This window comes from Lissotriton vulgaris, chromosome 8 (genome assembly GCF_964263255.1).
Source record: "Lissotriton vulgaris chromosome 8, aLisVul1.2, whole genome shotgun sequence".
NCBI lineage: Eukaryota > Metazoa > Chordata > Amphibia > Caudata > Salamandridae > Lissotriton > Lissotriton vulgaris.
The window spans coordinates 572,649,122-572,669,684 of NC_141696.1; the positions used below are offsets into that span (position 1 = coordinate 572,649,122).

Consider the following 20,563-nt stretch of genomic DNA (forward strand, 5'->3'; position numbering starts at 1 on the left):
GTGAGGCCAGGGGGTGGGGGCAGGACAAATGGACAAATGGTGCTGAGGGATTGCCACCATGTCGTACCCCTCCAGAAACGTCAGTGTTTAGCTAGAATTATTGAGGACTTACAATGTATATTTCCCATGTTCAGGGTTTGTTAGGGTGTGTTTTTTAACAGCTTCAAATCGGTGCTTTGTATCTGGATTACGGCCACCCCACCTGCAGTAGTTGGGCCGCTCATTCTTCCTACTTACAATATCTTCCTGCGCTTTCTTTCCTGTCAGGAAAACGGACTGAGGTACATATTTAGCGTCTGATGAATTTCTGTTTTATTTGTACTCAGTGATATGTTTTTTACAGTAGGCTAGGCTTCTCTTTTCCCGACCAGCCTGGATTCTGGGTGGGATTACTGTGTAAAACACCGGTATTGTTTTCTTGGCAAACAGCTGGGCCTGGGGGACATGACAGGAAATCTCTGTTTTCTCAGCCATTCTGGCAGCCAGCTTGTTCGTCCTTCTCCGGCAGTCCAAGGGGTGGCACAGAGCAGATCCCCACACAGCACGCGATGGCGGGCCGCTTCTGCTTCTTAGCACTTCTGACCTTCTCAGCCGTCCTCCTGCAAGCCGAAGAAAACGGTAGGAGTTATCTGCTTACTTTTAATAATTTATCCTGTAATTAGCGCTTATTTACCCTCATTTCAAGGGCAAGTTGCAGGTTTGCTTTCGTGAATTATTGCAGTGTAACTATCCCACATACAGGGAAACAATACGGTCTGAAGCTATGCGCTTTACATCACATTAGACTCAATAGTCGTTATCGTCTTGCTGTACCAATCCCCAATTTTTCAGGGCTGCTCTGCTTGGAAGTCATTTAGGGGTCGCCAGGGGGCGCAGCTGCGTCCCTGGATTGCCTCTTGCGACCCTTGGCACTGTTTGTTCGACTCCTGGCCTCCTAGGTGGCAAAGTCAGTGCCAGGAACACCGTTGCAGCTTGTCCTTATGGGCCTCGGTAGCGGTCCCACTCTGTTTTCTGTCGAATATTTTATTACACCATTAGTGAATAACATTACTGCTCACCTGATTACAAAGCTCTTAGGTGACTGGTGTCCTTGGCAGTGGCCAGATATGTTTCTGTTTTTCATAATCTTTTGTACATAATCTCCACAATGCAAAGCTTTAAAGGAATAAGGTTAGGAAAATTGTAAATATATATATATATATATATTTATATATATATATATATATATATATATATATATATATATATATATATATATATATATATATATATATATATATATATATATATATATATATATATATATATATATATATATATATATAATGCTACCGTGAACAGCAACTGTAAAGTTCGAAACGTGTAGGAGTGCGAGATGAAGATGGGTCAATAAACCTGTTTTGAAAACGTTCAGGAAGGCAGAGCGTTGGAATTGCTTAATTTACCTGCATGTCTTACTCGCCTGTACCAAAGATTAAAGGTTATGAGGTGAACCTTCCTGCTGTTTGAGTGTTTTCCTGCTAGTGTGGTAACCTCAGGAGCGTGAATATATATATATATAATTAATATATATATATATATATATATATATATATATATATATATATATATATATATATTGTGTGCTTTCTTTGCTTGAACACATGTTTTTCATTGTGAAGCCACCTTGGAGATATAGGAGAGGTGTCTGCACATGCTGTCACTTTCAGCTGTTACTGCACTTAGGACATGTTGTAAGCAGTAGTTGTTTATTAAAACTCACAAAGCTATGACCTGTGTGGGCGCTCACCTCAGTTGGACTGTATTTTCTCACACTCTTTTGACACAACCCTGTGGATGCCCAAACGCTTCTATTAGTTACTTGTGCTAACAAATCTGCACACTTTGCAGAACCTTTGCAATTGAAGGTGTTATGTTAGCATGGTACATTTAGACAATCTTGTCTTTGTGAGTTTGCGACCTTTTACATGTGTAAATGACACTGCTGGAAAAGGTTCTTGAATATGCCCCATTGGTTATTTTGATGGGAGTTTCTTTATGGATGTGTCTTTCAAATGTTATTTTATTCCTTCAATTTAGACATCTGAATGAATTGTTCGGCATATATACCAACATTTGGGAACAGATAATAGGGAAAATCGAGAAGAAAAAATGGGAAAATAATTTCCCTATCGTCTTGCGTTGAAGTGAAGTAGTCTTTATGTGAAAGAAAGCTAAAATAAAGTTTTTTTAAATCTAAATCGTGAATCTAAGCAATTATGGTAATATCCATGATTAATGTTCATGTTAATATGGGTGCCCATGTAAAATTTTTGGGAGGGGCCTGCCTGCACAAACAAATTCTGTATACCCACCTAAGTTCATCTCAATAGCTTCATCTAGACTAGGTAGGATAATTTAGGCTTCATGCTAAACAGAGATGTTAAAAAAATGCTTGCTTTAAGAACAATGATCAAAAACGTACACAACATTTTTCTATAAATGACTGCGCAATAGGTTATATATTAATTTCTTGGAACTCGGAAGGAAAAAGAGCTGAGTCAGCCATCAACAAGTTGTATGACTTTGTGATCCCAGGAGTTTCCCAGATTCTGTGCTGCAGTTGCCGCCATCTGACAGTTTTCAACCAAGTGAAAAACCATGCTAAGGGCTTATTGTTCAAGTGCACAATCAGTGCTGCAATGGTCAATGTTACCACCACCTTCGCCTACTGGTTGGCCCAACATGTTGATTCTGTGATCTCTGTCAATGTACCGGTCAGGCGTGTGCCAGAAAACAGCCTTAAACGTGCTTAGAGCTCACCTCCACCTAGAGAGGTGTCATATATGAAGAGTTTTAGACAAGGTCACACCTCTACTGCCCCAGACAGTTTGCTGAATCAGACTTTTCAAATTAAGACCCTCAGCTCACTAAAATGATCAGATGTGGACAACTATTGCTTTACAAAACCTATGTAAATAAAGCTTTTTACTAAGCAGAGAGCATAAATGCTAATACAGCAATCTGCTTCGAAAACAGGGCGGAAGTGTCAAAACTGCATAAGTACTCGTGCTTTGGATGCATGTTTACACTACAATCGGGTCACCTCAGTTAAACACAATGCAAATCACCAAGGGCACAAATTAAGATAAACACAATTTATCAAATAGTAATTTATTATTGTGCTTTAAGGTTGGAGACAGGCCAGTGCAAGATCAATATGAAAAAATAAAAGAGGACAGAAATATTAATGTTCTTCAAATTATTGCATGGAAGTTTTGGAAAGCGTGGACTGATGATTTCCTTCGAACTTGTAGAGTCATTTGTGGTTGTTATCTGAATGCATTGTCGTGCTAAGAGGCCAATAAGAGGGCCAGGAGAAACTCAGACTTAACCTAAGCTTCGCATTGGATGGAATCCTTATTTAGCGAAATTCTGTGGCTGAGTTTCCCAGCCTATCAGATATATATATTCTGCGAAAAATACTTCTCACACACTAAGAATTCACTAAAATTATGATTTCTTATTAAGCGATGCGATTTCTTTGATACAGGCCAATTGCACCTTTTGTTGTCGCAAACGCTGCGAAATTGCGATTCGCAGCATTTGCGACATGCTAAACACTTGATACATCTGCCCTATAGTTCTTTATAACAAAGTACAAATCTGTTTCTCAATGTATGTATCTATAAATCTGTCTGTCCATGTATCCGGGACACATAAAGGGTAACTGGCCACAAAGCTGAAGGCTGAGTGATTTGTAAATGTCACCAGAACTCTGGTATGACAACACTGGATCATTGTATACTGTACAATTTTAGATTTAATATTTTTCCCACTTGATTTGGCACATCATTTACAAAAATTGTAGTATACCAAAATATATTTTTCTAGCTCAAATCAATGAATATACTGTCAGCTAATGTGCTGCGTAATTTGTATCGGTTGCTACATAATTTAGATAATCTTGCTGCATAATTTGGTCCTCCGTGAGGCATAAGCCGAAGGACCCTAATGTTGCAAGGTGAAAGTATTTTGTGGCATGGCAGGGGTGCCTTACCATGTAATACTAGCACAATACACAAAGATGGACCCTGGGTACTCTCTGGTACACTTCTATGATCCTGTTCGAATGGAAACCAGCAGTCAGGCTACTAAGAGGAACATGTCTTATGACACAACTCAAGAGAAATCCGAAACCAATTCATAAAAATAGCTCAGATTTTTATATATCTTTTGACACCAAAGCGAAATCAATACATTCAGTATAACTGGAGTTATCAATTTTAAAGTAATACATGAATCAATACTTTGCAATCTGAGGACTAAGATTGCGGTCAATGGGAAAAACATGCATACATCCAATATGCAACCATTAACTAAAAAGTTAGGTTCAATGGAACCCATGTAGAGCTAAGGTCTCGGGAGTCCTTAGACCAGTTCACAACAGCTACCACAATTTTACCTGCCTTAGGGGAGCGGGGTGCTGAGGTGCACTTTAGCTGTCAATCAGGTTTGCGGTCTTTAAATGGCTACCTTAACAAAAAAGTACTGCCAGGGTGAGTTGTGTAAAATCCTTTGAAAAAAAGCAAGGAGCTGGCCCTGGACCAGGAGCCTCCAGGCAGATCCAATCTGCCTGGCTCAGGGGACTTGGGGGCAGAGGTGCTATTGGCTATCCGTGGTGCTGAAACGGGTCGGCGGCCAGAGGAGCTGGCATACGTGCCCAACGAGGGTGAACACAAATGTAAGATCTTTACGATGGAATAACAGAAGTGGTTGGTCAATAGAGCAAATGAATCTCTTCTCTTGAAGCGTTGAGTAAAGCAGGTTGTAGTTGGACTGACCACTAACTAGCCTTGGTACCTCCAAGCAACCTGGTTGAGGAAACCTTTATCCAGAGCACTAAGGGAATGTTGTAGAAAGCTGAGCTTCACTGACGGTTGGGACTACAGTTCCCAGACGCCACCTGTACAAGGTCTTGAAGCAGCCACACCAGGCGGCTCAGGATGCAAGACTTCAAGTTTGTGGACCTGGTGATTTGTGCCTGCCGACTGCAGGGGACTAGTTCCTCTAGCCTAAGGGAGTTCTGGTGAAGTCTGGAGGTTGCCGAGGGGGTACCCTTCCTTTTGAAAACAGTCTCTTGTCTTGGTCAAGTTGCAATCCAGCTGGTGCAGGGTGGCTACCACAGGTGCAAAACTTAGCGTCTATCTTGATGGAGTCCTGCCATGTTGTGGAAGCGGGTATCTTCTTGATATCATGTTGAATCTTAGGTTCTTGTGTCTGGGGTGTCCCTTAAATTCTGAATTTAGGGGGTGTTAGTAGGTGTAAGGAGTAGTGGCCAATGGGCATCTAGTCTTCTGGCTATTCTGCCCCAGTAGTAACAACATCATGTGGGTTTATGTCACTAAAACTAGTCAGAACCTGATTTTAAGGCTAAATTCAAGATTGCCAGCACCACCCTCGACTGTACATCTCAGTTGCAACGCCACAGAAGTGTGGTTAGCCTTGTGGAGGTGTATGCCTTTCTGCATTGCTAATTTTCTGCATGCCTGCAAACAAACAGTGTCTTAGGCAAGGCGAGGCTTTGTCCTCAAGTAGGGGGCATGTCCTTTTGTCCAGTGGCTCCAGTGAACCCTTTGAGGCTCACCGCCATATCAGTCTAAACCACTAACGCATCCTGGGCGGGTGACTGTGTCTCCTCCTGCTCACACAGGTCTTTGTTTCTGGCCTCTGGCAGTGGCACATACTCCCCAGCATCAGGTCAGACTCTTGTCTTGGCAGCAAACACTCTAAAAAGCCCCCCCCCCCCAAGGCATGGGAACACTGGTTAAACCTGGTGGGCACTGCTTAAAGAGCCACCTGGGTACAAGCTGGTTAAACATCCACTTCACTAGTGTGTTGGGGGTTCAAAAGCACAGTGTTTGATACGAAACATGAAGGTAAGTGACTGGGTTATCATGGAGCAAGACAGGGCTTTAAGTAAGCTGGGTCCGGACAGTGCTTAGCACCCGGCAGTTCTTAAAAGCAGGCAGTGAAACGGGTCCCTGTTGGGCTCTAAATCCTGGCTTAATAAATAAGAACAATTGATGGACAGAATGCAGAACAATGTCATATATTCACCCCAGTACAGAGATCTGGGCCTAAATTCATCGTTTGTTTGCTCACCATGCCATTCCACTTTGCACCCAGCCATATGCAAATCAGCCTTGACCTTGTGCCTAACGGGAACAGTCCAGCTCGAACTGCCAGTCCTCCCTGTACTGGAAACAAGCATCCTAGGACTGGTTTCGGGCTTTCAGCCCTCATCAGCCAGGATAGCTTGGCTCCAGTGGCATGAAGAACACGCAACCCACGTCTGGGTATACCCGTCCCACTCGGGTTGACAAATGCAAAAAGAACAAATGATGGACAGAATACAGAACAATGTCATACGTTCACCCCAGTACAGAGATCTGGGCCTAAATCCATCGTGTTTTTGCTCACCATGCCATTCCAGTTTGGATCCAGTCATATTCAAATCAGTCTTGACCCTGCGCCCAATGGGAACCGTCCACCCCAGACTGCCAGGCCAGGTCTTCCCTGGACTAGAAACAAGCATCTTAGGACCGGTTTCGGGCTTTCAGCCCCCATCAGCTAGGATAACTTGACTCCAGTGGCATGGAGAGTATGGGACCCACATCTGGGTATACCCATCCCACTCGGGGTGACAAATGCAAAAAGAACAATTTATGGACAGAATGCAGAACAATGTCATACATTCACCCGAGTACAGAGATCTGGTCCTAAATCCATCGTTTTTTTGCTCACCATGCCATTCCGGTTTGGACCCAGCCATATGCAAATCATAGTCTTGACCCTGTGCCCAATGGGATCAGTCCAGCCAGAACTGCAAGGCCAGGTCCTCCCTGGACTGGAAACAAGCATCCTAGGACTGGCTTTGGCCTTTCAGCCCTCATCAGCCAGGACAGCTTGACTCCAGTGGCATAGAGAGCATGGGACCCATGTCTGGGTATACTCGTCCCACTCGGGGTGACAAATGCAAAAAGAAAAATTGATGGACAGAATGCAGAACAATGTTATTCATTCACCCCCCCCCCCCCCCAGTACAGAGATCAGGGCCTAAATCCATCATTTTATGCTCACAATGCCATTCCAGTTTGGATCTAGCCATATTTAAATCAGTCTTGACCCTGCACCCAATGGGAACAGTCCAGCCCGAACTGCCAGGCCAGGTCCTCCGTGGACTGGAAATAAGCATCCTAGGACCGGTTTTGGGCATTCAGCCCTCATCAGCCAGGATAGCTTGACTTCACTGGCATGGAGAGCACAGGACTAGGGAGGAATTGGCTTGGCAGTTCAGGCTGGACTGTTCCCATGAGGCACAGGGTCAAGACTGATTTGTATATGGCCAGGTCCAAACTTGGGTGGCATTGTTGCAAAAGATAGGGGATTTAACCCAAATCTCTTGACTGGGGGTGTTGGACTTGGCCCTTTTGGCAGGTTCACCCCAAAACTTTTTGTTTTTACCTAACCTATTTCAGTAACCTGGTGTTGGTGATTTTAGGTCTCTGCGCACTTTTTCACTGTGGTCCAGTGTAAAGTGCGTGCGCTCTCTGAGTGTGTGTGTGAGATTGACCTGCCCTCCCATAGGAATGCATGGGGAATATGTGTGACCATGGTAGTTCCTGATGTGTGGGGAGTGCAGGGTCGAGTTTGATATGTGCGAACTCGTGAGATTGAATGCTGTGCGATGATGTGCACGGCTTTAATGTGTCTAGTGTAGAAGTGCCACTTCTAGAAGTTGGTGTGTCTGTGCAGTGAATGTGAATTGACTGTCTGCCTTGTGATTGGCTGGAGCTGGCTGGTGTTCCTGGCTCCTGGAGTCAGGATAGAACTGCCCCAGTGGTGAATGGAGAGATCTGCATGTTGATGTGAGGGAGGGGTGCACCTGGGACCTGAATAGGGCTAGGCCTTCCCTCCACAATGCTGGCTAGGCCCCCTGTGGTGTGTCTGATGTCCCTGACCCACCCTGTGAATAGGCAGAGGGGCTGAGCAAAACAAAGTGCTCAGGAACCAGTTGCATATGGTTCTCCCCTTGCCTGTACCTTTTGAGACAAAGGATTCCTGTGTATAAAAAGAGGCTGTGACCTCATGTTAAATGTTCTTGTTTCTGACTGGAATCTACCAGGGGCGTGCTGCTGCTGGGGCCCAGGGGAAGGCTTGCCTCCCTGGGCCCTGCCCAGCCCCTGGATGCCCTGGAGGCCTTCTTTTGGACCCTCCTGCCCTCTCACCTATGAGGACCTTGAAGAGACTCTGGGGGCTGCCCAGCACCTTGGGTGTGCTGGCTTTCATTGGTCATGCCCCTAGCTCTCCCTGCGCGTTGTCCCCCCCTGGGAGCGCTTTATTTTAGCTCTGCAGTGCTGGGCTGCGTTGTGTGTGAGGGAGTCCCCCTGCCTGGGGATCCCCCCTCTTTTTGCTCTTCGCAGGTGCCCACCCTGCATGATGGCCACCGTGCCGATATTATTCTCCTTGCGCGGGTGCCCACCCGCGACTTTGCCCTTGTGCCTATTTAAATTAGCACGGGTGCCACCCCATTTATAAGTGCCTTAACGGGTGCCCACCCTGCCGCTATGTTTATTTTCTGCTAGGAGGGACACTACCCCTCTTGCCGCCCTGCCGCAGCGAACCGCGGCCCGCCTGGTTGTGGGCGGGGCCAGCGGGACGGAAGCAGGAAGAAGAATGCAGCCAGAAGGAGAAGCTGGATGGAGGAGAATGGCGCCTTCCTGTGCGGGGCTCCCATGCGGAGGGAGAGCCCCGCATGCGCCAGAGGGTGCAGCTCGGAGGTGGAGGGGGGCGCGAGGCACATTGCCGGTGCCTGCTCCCCACCACAGGGTGAAAAGGGAGAAGCAGAGGAAGCCGGAAGCAACACGAGAAGGGACACAGGAAGGCTCCCAGTCCGACGCAGGGCTCCCGTATTTGTGGAGGGAACTCCGCGGTGTCAGCCATGAGGTTCAAGAGCGCCCCGAGGGGTGGGGGCTCTTCCGCTGCACTGCCAGGATCCCCGGTGAACTGGAGAGGATCCCGGCACCTGTCTCGAGTCTGAAGGAGACCGGTGAGAACATGCTGAGTCCTACAGCAGGGAGTGAAGTCCATCCTGAGGCAGGATGTCGGTGCCTGCCCCCATAGTCGTTTTCCCCTGAGTGGCCGCACCAGAGAGCGGGCCGTTCCCACGTTGTTCTGGCCTGTTAATTTTAAGAGCCAGGTGGCTCCAGCAATTGGACCCAGTATCTTAGAGCCTATGTGGCTCCCATGGGGGCATATTTGTTTTCAGGAGCCTGTGTGGCTCTAAACCTGGCCATATTTGTTTAAAGAGCCCCCGGGGGGGGGGGGTCCTCAGGGGTCCGGGCTACCCCAGTTGGCGCAGTATAAGTTAAGGAGCCAGAGGGCTCCAGGGGACATGTGTATATCTAGAGCCTGGAGCGCTTCCCACGCTTTGCGCAATATTGTCCCAGAGCCTAGATGGCTCTAGCAGTTACCACAGTTTTGCTCCTAAGGACCAGTGAGGGCCCATGTCACAGTTTTGAGTTTCCAGCTGCCCAGCAAGTAGTGGGCAGCTGCACCGTTTAGGCCTTTCCTTTCAGGGGACATGTCTTTGCGAACCTAGGAGTGAGTGGCACTAATTTTCGCCCCTACCTTGGCCTTCCACAGCTGCGCAGCACTTAGTGCCAGCTGCAGCGTTTAGGCCCTGTTCTTGTTCCCAGCTGCCCAGCAAGTAGTGGGCAGCTGCAACTTTAGGATTGTGCAGATGACGCACCCCTGACAGGCGTTGCATTGGCAGCGCGCCCTGACATTCTGGACACAGGGCATTTGAGCCCCTTATTGAGATGGCCAGTTGGCCAGGGGGGCTGGTGCGTGGATAGGGCGCCAGGCCCTAAATGTGATTTATGTGCTAGAGTGGTGTGGTGCTAAGCAATGCAATGCATTTAGTATGTTTTGCGCACCCTGTGTTTTATACCTCTAAAACTGTGGTTTATGATTATGAGGTTGAGTAGCATATTATGGTTTATGCTAGTGAGATGATACTTCACTCTGTGCTTTACGCCCCTAAATGTGAGTTATTCTTAGGAGGCAGGGTCTAATGTGTTTAGACTAGTGAGAGATTGCATAATGTGTTTATGCTGGTGAGGTTGGCGCAGAATGTAATTCGGGCCTGAGGTGACTGTACATAATATAGTTTATGTGACAGGTTGAGATGGAGTACAGTGATTACCAGTAGTTACTGGTTGTAGGTTTATGATCTATTTTCTTGTACCAAATTCTGCTAAGTGTTGATCCTGACATTGCCCCACATGGCCCTGTCCTGTGTAAATAAATCATTTGTGAATATTGCCCGTGCCAGTTGGCACAATGTATATTGTGTGATTACTATCTGATGTGTTTTAAGAATACAAAAGTTATTTTTATATAACCTTGTGTGGAGTTCCTTTTGTGGTGTGCCTGGGATGTTGTTGCTTCGTGTGTGTGCAAATGCTTTACACATTGCCTCCGGGATAAGCCTGATTGCTCGTGCCAAGCTACCAAGGGGGTGAGCAGGGGTTATCTTGCTGTGTGACTCCCTTGCCCTGACTAGAGTGGTGGTTTCTGCCTGGCTTTGGCGCAAGCCTTAGCCAACCAGAAATCCCAGTTCTAACAGGGGTGAATGTTTTGATTTGTTCTGCATTCCGTCTATCAATTTTGTGTCTTTTGCTTTTTCACCCTAAATGCGCCAGGTATGCCCAGACATGGGTTCTTGGGTCACTGTGCCATTGGGATCAAGCTATCCTGGCTGATCAGGGATGAAACCCCGAAACCGGTCCTAGGATGCTTGTTTCGGTCCAGGGAGGACCTGGCTTGGCTATTCGGGCTGGACTGTTCCCATGAGGCACAGGGTAAAGACTGATTTGCATATGGCCAGGTCTAAACTGAGGTGGCATGGTGAGCAAAGGAATAATGGATTTAACCCAGATATCTTGACTGGGATTGAATGTTTTGTTTTGTTCTGCATTCCGTCTATCAATTTTGTGTTTTTTGCTCCATCCTGGCTTGGCAGTTTGGTCTGGACTGTTCCCAAGAGGCACTGGGTCACAACTGATTTGCATATGGCTGGGACTAAACTGGGGTGGCATGGTGAGCAAAACAACAATGGATTTAACCCAGATCTATTAACTGGGGGTGAATGTTTTATTTCCTCTGCATTTCATCCATCATATGTGTTTCTTTTGCTTTCTCGCCCTACGTGCGCCGGGCATACCCAGACGTGGCATACCCGGCGCACGTAGACTCACAGTGCCACTGGATTCAAGGTAGCATGGCTGATGAGGGGTGATGCCCTGAAACGGGTCCCAGATTGCTTGTTTCCAGTTCAGACAGGACCTGGCTTGGCAGTTTAGTCTGGACTGTCCCCATGTAAATGTAAATCCGTATTTGTAAAGCGCAAACTACTCACCCTTAGGGGTCTCAAGGCGCCGGGGACCATCGTGGAAATTAAGTGAGCTATTGCCCAGAGTCACATGGTGCTGAGCTGAGCCGCCGCCAGAGCCGGGGATCAAACCATGAACCCTGTGCTCCGAAGCCAGCTGCACTGGCCGCTACACCACACCTCTCAAAAGAACAATGGATTTATTCAAGATCTATTAACTGGGGGTGAATGTTTGATTTGCTCTGCATTCGGTCCATCTTCTGTGTGTCTTTTGAGCTCTCCATTTTTGCCCTCGCATTCACCATGGAAAAATCTTAACTCTTTAGCAGTACCACTACTCAAAGCCTTTGATGTAACTTCGAAGCGACTCGTTTTAGTTCTTTCACAGTCTCATCATTTCAGAACTGAATGATTTTCAGTATTATATACAACAAAGCCAAAGTTGTTGCTTATTTATTTTAAAAACTAACAGGCATTGACATAGCCAATAGACCTGGCTTGTTGTATGTACAATGTTACTTGTTGTATCATGTATCTGGATACAATGACAGAAACAGCAAACCAGTCGGCGGCACACTGTGCTAAGCACAGATTTTTAGCTTATGTATTTTTAAGCCACACCCTTAAATATGTCACCCACACCCTTTTGAGAGACCCCCCAGTTTTTTATCCCACTTAAAGCCCTGGAGCTGGATATATAGGTAATGTCCTAATGCAAGCCCATGGATCTTCTGGACCGCTGGTCACTTGCGATTGACTCGCATTCAGATTGCTACCATAGGACCATATATGCTTGCACCTAAATGCCCACAAATTTAGTATAATGCACCCTGCCTCCAGGGCTGTAGGGGACCTGTCTTAGGATTGTATGACATATAGTAAGTGCAGTGAGGGGACCTTTTCACAAGTGGTATGTGCAGGCAGGCTGCTCATGCTGGGCTGACATGGCAGACATGCAGATTTTGGTTTTACTCTGGTGACTCAGGATGTCACAATCTGTGCTGCAGCCCTGGTGCACCTTTTACATCCCTGCCCTGGGTACCACTGGTACCATATACTAGGGCCTTATAGGGGTGTAAAAGTACTTGCCAATTGGGTGTACCAATTCATATTTATCATTGAAGAGAAAGCACTGGTGCTGGTCCTGGTTGGCAGGACCCAGCACACTTTCAGCTCAATTACCACAGCAACTAGCAGAAAAAAAGTGTGGGGGAATAATCCAACAGAGCACTTTACAACACCTGACAAATATGAATGCTCCTCTGAGTGGTTGGAGGCTGTCATTATAATGAGGAAATCTATATTTGACAGACAACCATGAAGTATTTTCCAGATTTCCTGGTTCCCTGTAATGTATAGGTTTAAAAATTGCCTTTTTCAATGGAAACAATCTCTGAGAAATACTACTACTATGACTACTACTACTACGGCTACACATACACACAAGCACGCACACACACACATGCACGCATGTGTGTGTAAATTCACGGAAAAAACTAAGTTCAAAGTGATATCATAGGTGGTAAATTAACGTAAAAACTAACATTTAAAAACTAAAAAATCCATGAAATCCACCAGTTCTAGTTTAACCTCTAAACTTAAAATTGCTAATCATGTGAAGTCTTAAAGAGGGTAATCCCAATAAGGTGAGTAGAACATTGTCCATAAGTGTAGCACGTTGAAATACTCCAGGTCCAGAAACCCTATAGTATAGTGCCACAGTGACTGTATGATGTCATCAGTGATATAATCAATTATTTCAATTGAGATGTAATCAGAAATTTCATCAATGATGCCATTGGATGTCTTGTCTAAAGTACTATGTGCAGTCCTAAAGATTGCATGGCGGGCCACGAGTTATAGTTTTTTTTGTGTTTTCGAAAAATCTTTTTTTTGGGCCATTTATTTAAGGCATCTCACCCTGTGGGTATACATAGTGATATCAGTGCATTACACATTTGCATTTTAACCAACAAGGAAACATAGGTAAACAACAAACTGTAAATGTGCTCAAGTTGCAATATATTCCCATTCATAGTTGTCAAAAGGATCCAGCCCTCTGTCCCATACGTCCAGACTCAACCCCACCAATCCTCTAGGCAAATGTCTCATAAGAAAAAGGAAAAAAATGCTGTTAGTCATTAACCATGGAATCAACAAGGCCCTCTACTGTAAAGAAAAAGGATCCCACTTCTTAGTTGTCTACTCCCTTGTTGTGGTCCTCTAGGTCTTTAAGGCGGACCCATGTTCCTCCTATCCCATTCTGACTGTTGCCAGTGTGAGACAATGTGTGCAGAACCCTGTAACTCTGACCCCTGTTTGCCACCTCCATCTGTATGACCTCCACCAGCATGGCCCAGGCTTCTAGATCGTCCTGCAGTTTTTCATCCCGGTGATTGACTATCATGTGTGCCTCCTCTTCTAATGCCCACTCAGTAATGTTTTTCACCCATAGTGTGAGTGAGAGGGCCCTTGTGAGCAACCACCCTTTAGACACTCATCTTTTGGCTAACACAAGGGCCAACTGCTGTAACCTCCATTGAATCTTACCCCCTTTGGGTTATTTGACAAGCCAGAGCAGACAAACCCAGGGTGACATCTCAACCATCAGTGTTGCAACCTTGTGCAGTCGCAGAACCACAGTCACCTAGTATGCATTTACCCTGGGTCAATCCCATGCAATATGCAAGAAGGATGCACACTCTCCTCCACTCCTAGGACAGTCTGTGCCTCTGTCTCTGTACATGCGTCTGATTTAGACTGGCGTTAGGTATGTACGGTGAACATAGTTAAAGTGTGCCAGATTGAACCTCGCATTGCAGTAGACCCAATTATCCAGCTTGCATGATTTATTACTCTCCCTGTCTGTTAGGGGGGATGCCAAGTCCTCCCCCATGCCCTGCATGCTGCTGGCTCAGTCCTGACTCTGCCCACCTTGAGCACTCTGTACATAAGTGTCACCAAGTGGCTCTTTAAGTTCAAAAGAGTTTTATTTGATAATAATAAAAAAAGGAAAAGCAGGTGTCAAGCAAAATACAAGTGGCTCTTCATCAGCAATAACTGAAGCGTTTCAGTTTGTTGGGGAATGGTGGGTAGGTTCGTCCAGATCTCCCTCACCCTGCTCCCGATCAGCATAATGCAGGAATTGCCCGCCTCCCACCGCAAAAGCATCCTGCGCCTCCTCTGAGACATTTCTCTTTCGGGTAAATGTTGTCTAGTGTCCCACATACCCCCCTCTCCAACGAACTACGGACGTAGCCTCAATAATAGTTGAAAGGCAAGAGTGCCCAGAGATTGAGCTCCCTGTCAAAGAGAGGTACCTTGAAGACCCTGCTGGTGGTACACTCCCATGCCTCTACCACTTGTTGCACTAGGTATGGCACATCATATTGCTGTCTAGAGCCTCTCACGAGTAGAGACAATAGCGAGGGCATTCGGTATGTACCAAAGATGACTTGCTACTCTAAATGTTTATGCTCTGCTACCATTGTGATGCATGATATAGTTCAGAGTCATAGTAGTAGAGTTCCAGACCTGGGAGGCCCAAGTCTGCTTCCAGGAGATCCCGCTTGAGCAGAGACACGGCTACAAAGCTCCTCTTCCCCGTCCAGATGTGAAAGACAATACGCTGATGAAGGGTTTTAATAGGGCTAAATGGCAGGGTATCGAGTGCTTTTTGGATGGTTACAAACACTGTGAGGGGGACACTATTTTTGCCACCGCAACTCTCCCTGCCATTGATGGCGGTAATGTCTTTCAGAACTGTACTGTTTCTGTCAGGCAACTCACCAGCCGTTCAATACTATATTCACTTTGACTGTCCAAAGAGTGTCCAACAATGATGCTGAGGAACTAGAACATTTTGGTGTCCCACCTCCGCCCCAATAGTACTAAATCCCCTTCTGGGGCCACTCTAAGTGCGCCCCTAGTGGGAAAATTTAAGACTTATGTCTATTTATGCGCTGTCCTGGCACTACTCCAAAATACTCCAAGTGGGCCAGCAGCAGTGGCACTGCCTCCATGGATGTTCTCAAATGGAACAGAACATCATCAGCACACAGAGAAAGGAGATGCATCATGTCACCCACCCTTATGCAAAACTCCTCCAGCTCTCAGTGAAGCTGCGCTGCCAGGGCTCCAGTGCCAGCCCGAAATGGAGTGTGGTGAGGGGGCAGCCCTGCTGTCTGACTCTCTGCACATTCCACTCATCGGACACCAAGCCACCCAAGCTGCACCCTGGTGGCTGTATATGGGAGCCGCACTCACTTGCTGAAGTTGGACCCAAAACCCATCTTCCGAAGCACTTGTAGCAGATATGTCCACTCATTTTCAAATGCTTATGTGATGTCCATCCACACCAGGATTAGGTCTTCCCCACTATGGTGTACAGAGTGCATCACATTTGCAACTCTCCTCAAATTGAGGGCTGTACTGCATATTAGGATAAGGATAAACCACTTTGATCAACGTGAAACAAAGAAACCACCACACCTTGCAACTGCTCCACCAGCACCTTACAGAACACCTTGTTGTCCACATTAAGTATGGTAAGGGGTCGATAAGCTGACAGACAATCTCATCTCTCCCTGGCTTCGGAAGCTTTACAATTACACTCTACCTGAGGGTGGGGGGCAGAATCCCCCATTCCTCAGTTCTCGAAAGACTTCAAGCAGTGGTTCTGCCCACTGTGCCACATATGCCTGGTAGCACTCCACCGGGTATCCTTCGCCACCTGGTGCCATACCCCTATTCATCTCACTCAGTGCCTCCTACAGTTCTTCCAGTGTGATGTCCACTTTTAACTCCTCCCTCAGTAAAGGAGGCAGCTCTGGCAGATATTCATTATCTAAGTATCTATTCACTGCATCTGGGACTGCAGCAACACCTCTCCTTTACAGCTTGCTCAAGTGGCTCCCCAGTGTGGCATTGATAACTCATTGGGATGTGGCCAGAGATCCATCCTGCCTTAGTAGAGTTACAATAGGCATCATGTTCACCTTGTTTTTGAGCAGCCAGGCTAGCAGATTCCCAAGCTTGTCCCCTCTAGATGCAGTCAGTGCCTGTTTTCTCATCTTGTAAGCTTACCAATCCAAACCCATGTCTCATTCAAGCTCTTTCTGTGGTGCTTCAATTACCCGCAACGTACTCTTTAATCGCCTCCCTGATCAGCTGTCTAAAGGGAGCATCCAGTAGGGCATCTGCCTGTAAGCTGCACAAACATGACTGCCCCCCCTGGGACCCGCATCTCCCCACTCCAAGAGTAGGGGGATTGATCTAACAGATACCTGCCCTAGTAAGTGACAGACTGCATTTCCACTCATGTGACCGCTATCCCTAGGGCACCTCCCAATCTGCTATAGGTGCCATGAGTGGCCGCGCAGCACAAATACTCTTTCTTGGTTAAAAGGAGGTCTCTCTAAATATCCCTACACCCTAGGTGTACATGACTGTAGTTAGTGTTCTCGTTACATCAGGTTCGGTAAGGGCACGGGGGCTACCTTTCCATGTCTGCGTCAAGGACACATGCAAAGTCTTCAACCAACAATAGGCAATATGCCATGTTGTCCGTCACTGGTGTTTGCAGACGCAGAGAAAACTCTCTGTCATCTATGTCAGGGACATTCACATTCAATATAGTCAGGTCCACTCTATCTAGTGTCCCCTGCACCAGGACATACCTCCCATTCTGATACGCCTTTGAGTAAATCAACCGAAAGGACACTCCAGGTGCACCCAGATGGCCACCAACCCCCCCCCCCCCCACACGAGCGAATGAGGAGTAAGTGTAGGATATAAATTGAACCCTTCATTTTTTCTTTAACTTATCCTTTGTGAGGTGACCCGTAAACAAGCTTTGCTTACACCACTTTGCAGCATATGTGAGAGCATCCTGTGCCTCTTCATGTAGCTTCTCAGGCCCCTACAACACATGGGCCCTTCTCTGTCTCTGTAGTCTGGAATTGCACACAACAACTGAGTCTCCCAACCAATAGCTTGTACCATAACAAATCCCCAAACTCCCCCATAGTTAAACCCCCAGTCCCCTCATCCCTCCCCAGGCAAACACTAAACAACAATAAACAAACAAGAAGCGATCGCTCACCATTCTGTGCTAAGGTAAGCACATATACCTTATTCCCACCCCACTGTCATCTAACTGTCTGACAATCTTCCTGCAAAACTAGAGTCCAGCCTTCACACCGCCAACTATACTAGTCCTCCCCAATGGGCAGGAGCGAGTTGGTCCTGATACCTCCACCCAATACTGGGCAGCGTTTCACACCAGGTCTCACCCCAGCTGTCCGATAATGTGAATCTAGAGTTTACCTTGCTGCACAAATGTAACTCCTTGAATTCTGGTTTTTATTACATACGGTTTGCTAAAATGAATTACAGACAAAAACATTTCCATAAGTAGATGTGCAGATTATAATATGGTATTTATTATCATTATTGAAGCAGAAAACAGAAATGAGGTATCATGATTCACTCAAGCATTTGCCTCGCGCGAGTAATTGCACCTTCCCACACTCTGCATTGGCACTGAATAGTACATTACACTCTGTGTATCTGCTATTGGACCTTTATAACACTTGCCATGTGGAACCCAAGCCGGATGAGGTTTCATTTTTGAAAGAGAATTTCTGGGAGCCTGTCTTCTTCCTATAATGTGCAGTACTTTACTCTTTTTTATGTTTAAAGAGCTTTATTGAAAGAAATGATAAGGTAGTACAAATGGTAAAAAAATAAATATATATTACAAACATAAGGTGAGAACATTATGTAATATGTTATCAAAAACTAAAACTGCTGATTAAAACAGATTAAAACAAATATGTACCATATTAAATTAGTACTTTTTAAATTTTATAAAGGAAGAAAGGAGAGAAAGAGAGGGAGGGAATGAAAGAGAGAAAAGGAAGAAAAAGGAAAGAAGTAAAATAGAAAGAATCAGCAACCTTATCAAATAATCTAATGTACATTAATAGAGAGAATAAAACATTCAGAGAACAATACATCAGTATTAGAATATAAACAATGTTAGAACAGTTTACCACAGTATTCATGGCGGCTGAAACATAAAGGTACTATCTTTGGTATGTAATGCAGGGGGTGATAGGTAAAGTGTGAGTGGAGGCCAAAAGGATTATTTTCGAAGTAATTCCTGAGATGTATTAACAGAGGCTCTATCCAACCTATGATGATGGCATAGAAGATTCCTCCAAGCAGAGAAAGAAACTTTAGAGGCATTATTCCAATTGGATGTAAATATTTGAGGAGCTATAGCACTTAATAAATCAACATATAAACCCAATTTACGAGCTCCCAGCCATTGTATGGAGTTTCTACCTAAACATATAGAATAGATGTCAAAGGGGAAGTTTGTAGAACAAATAGTGGACATTAAGTTACATATTTTAGCCCCAAAAGTGGAAATGTGGGGGCAAAGGAAGAAGGAATGCATTTTGATCAAGGAGTATTTTAGAAGTTAGGAGATAGGCCGGAGCGAAATTTGGAGACTGATAGTGGGGTGAGAAATATTCTCTGGTAAAGATAATATAAAGTTTGAGTGGTGCTAGCATTGCAAGAAGTGTGATGCAATCGAGTCCAAATGGAGTTTCATGTATGCGTAGAGCGAGTGCAGTGTAAGTCTCTTTGCCACAAAAGTTCGGTTTTGCTTTTAGGGCGGGTGGGAAGAGAGAAATTAAGGTATTTATAAATCTGGGAAGCACGGACAGAAAGGGAAGTAGGTAATGGTGTAAAAAGAGGATCAGATGAAGAAGTGGGAGATTCAGAGATAAGATAAACTGTTGAGTTAAAATCAGTCTTAGAGATTCAAATTTAAGGAGGGAAGTAACAGGTAAGCCAAACTTAGATTGAAACTCTTGAAAAGAAAACATTGCATATTCTGAATTAAGTGTTTATCTGTATAATCCCTTTGATAACCCAATCCTTCCAAAAGATTGTACGATTAGAAATCTTAATGGACTTATTATGCCATATAGAGGAGTCCATCAATAACTGTAGAGGTGAAAGAGATTTTTCAAGAACCGGATAAAAGGTCGATATAAGTTGTGAAATAGTGGGAGATTTCAGTGAGTGATGGAAGTGAGAGAAATTCGCTAAAGAAGAAAAAGGAAGTGGATGAATAATGGATTCCTCCAATTTGTACCATACCGATACAGGAAGATCATCCGAGGAAGATAAATAGGGAAGAAATTGACGGATTAAAAAGGAAGAATGGTACTGAAAAAAGTTAGGAAAATTTACCCCTCCCTTGTCTTTAGCAGACAAGGCTGATAAAGAAATATGAGCTTTCTGGTTATTCCAGAAGAATTTACTCAAAATCCCGTTAAGAGTTTTACATTATTTTAAAGGAAGTTGCACTGGTAACCTGGACAAATAAACATTGCTAACAGGAACCATCATCATTTTGGAGATGTCCAACCTGCCCCACCAAGACAAGAGTAAAGGAGACCACTTTCAAGCCATGCCAGATACTTTCAGTAGGACATTATCCAGATTAAGCTGAACCGTTCTTGCAAGTGAGGAGGAATATTTTATTCCTAGACATGTAATATAATTAGTATTCTATTTAAAGTTTGTCTCTTCAAACATACTTCCATACTTCTTAAACAATGCTTATTTAGTGGAAGGACTTCAGATTTTTAAAAAAAAATGTATAACGGGACAAGTTAGCATAGGAAGATAAAAGATCCGTGAATGTGGGTAAAGAAGCAAAAGGATCAGAGAGATATCACATAATATCGTCTGCATATGCAGTAAACTTAATTTCAATTGATTTATGTGTAACGTCCCAAAAGACAGAAGAAGGGCTAAGGGAATAGAGAAAAGGCTCAAGAGATAGAATGAAAAGCAAAGGTGAAAGAGGGCAGATTTGGCGAGTGCCTCGCTGAAGGGTAAAGTAAGAAGATTGAAATATGTTGACAAAAACTGAAGTAGTAGGGGCAGAATATAGCAAATTGATAAGGGATCAAATACCCGGACCAAACCCATGTCAGTTGAGTGCATCCATCATAAAAAGCCAGTGAATGCTGTCAAAAGCTTTCTCCGCGTTTAGGGTGATAGCTGCAACTGGGGAGGAACTTTTAGAACCAAGATGGA

General features: G+C 45.1%; 1 protein-coding gene across 1 annotated transcript in view; it reads left to right on the top strand.

Annotated features, from left to right (window-relative positions):
- Positions 1-455: 455 nt before the first annotated feature.
- Positions 456-20,563, top strand: part of LOC147697733 (coagulation factor X-like) — a 239,371-nt gene continuing 219,263 nt past the window's right edge. The window contains exon 1 of the mRNA XM_086934405.1: positions 456-618. Within this exon, the coding sequence (XP_086790531.1) occupies positions 549-618 (70 nt within the window). The 5' untranslated portion in view covers positions 456-548. The remainder of the gene's footprint in view (positions 619-20,563) is intronic.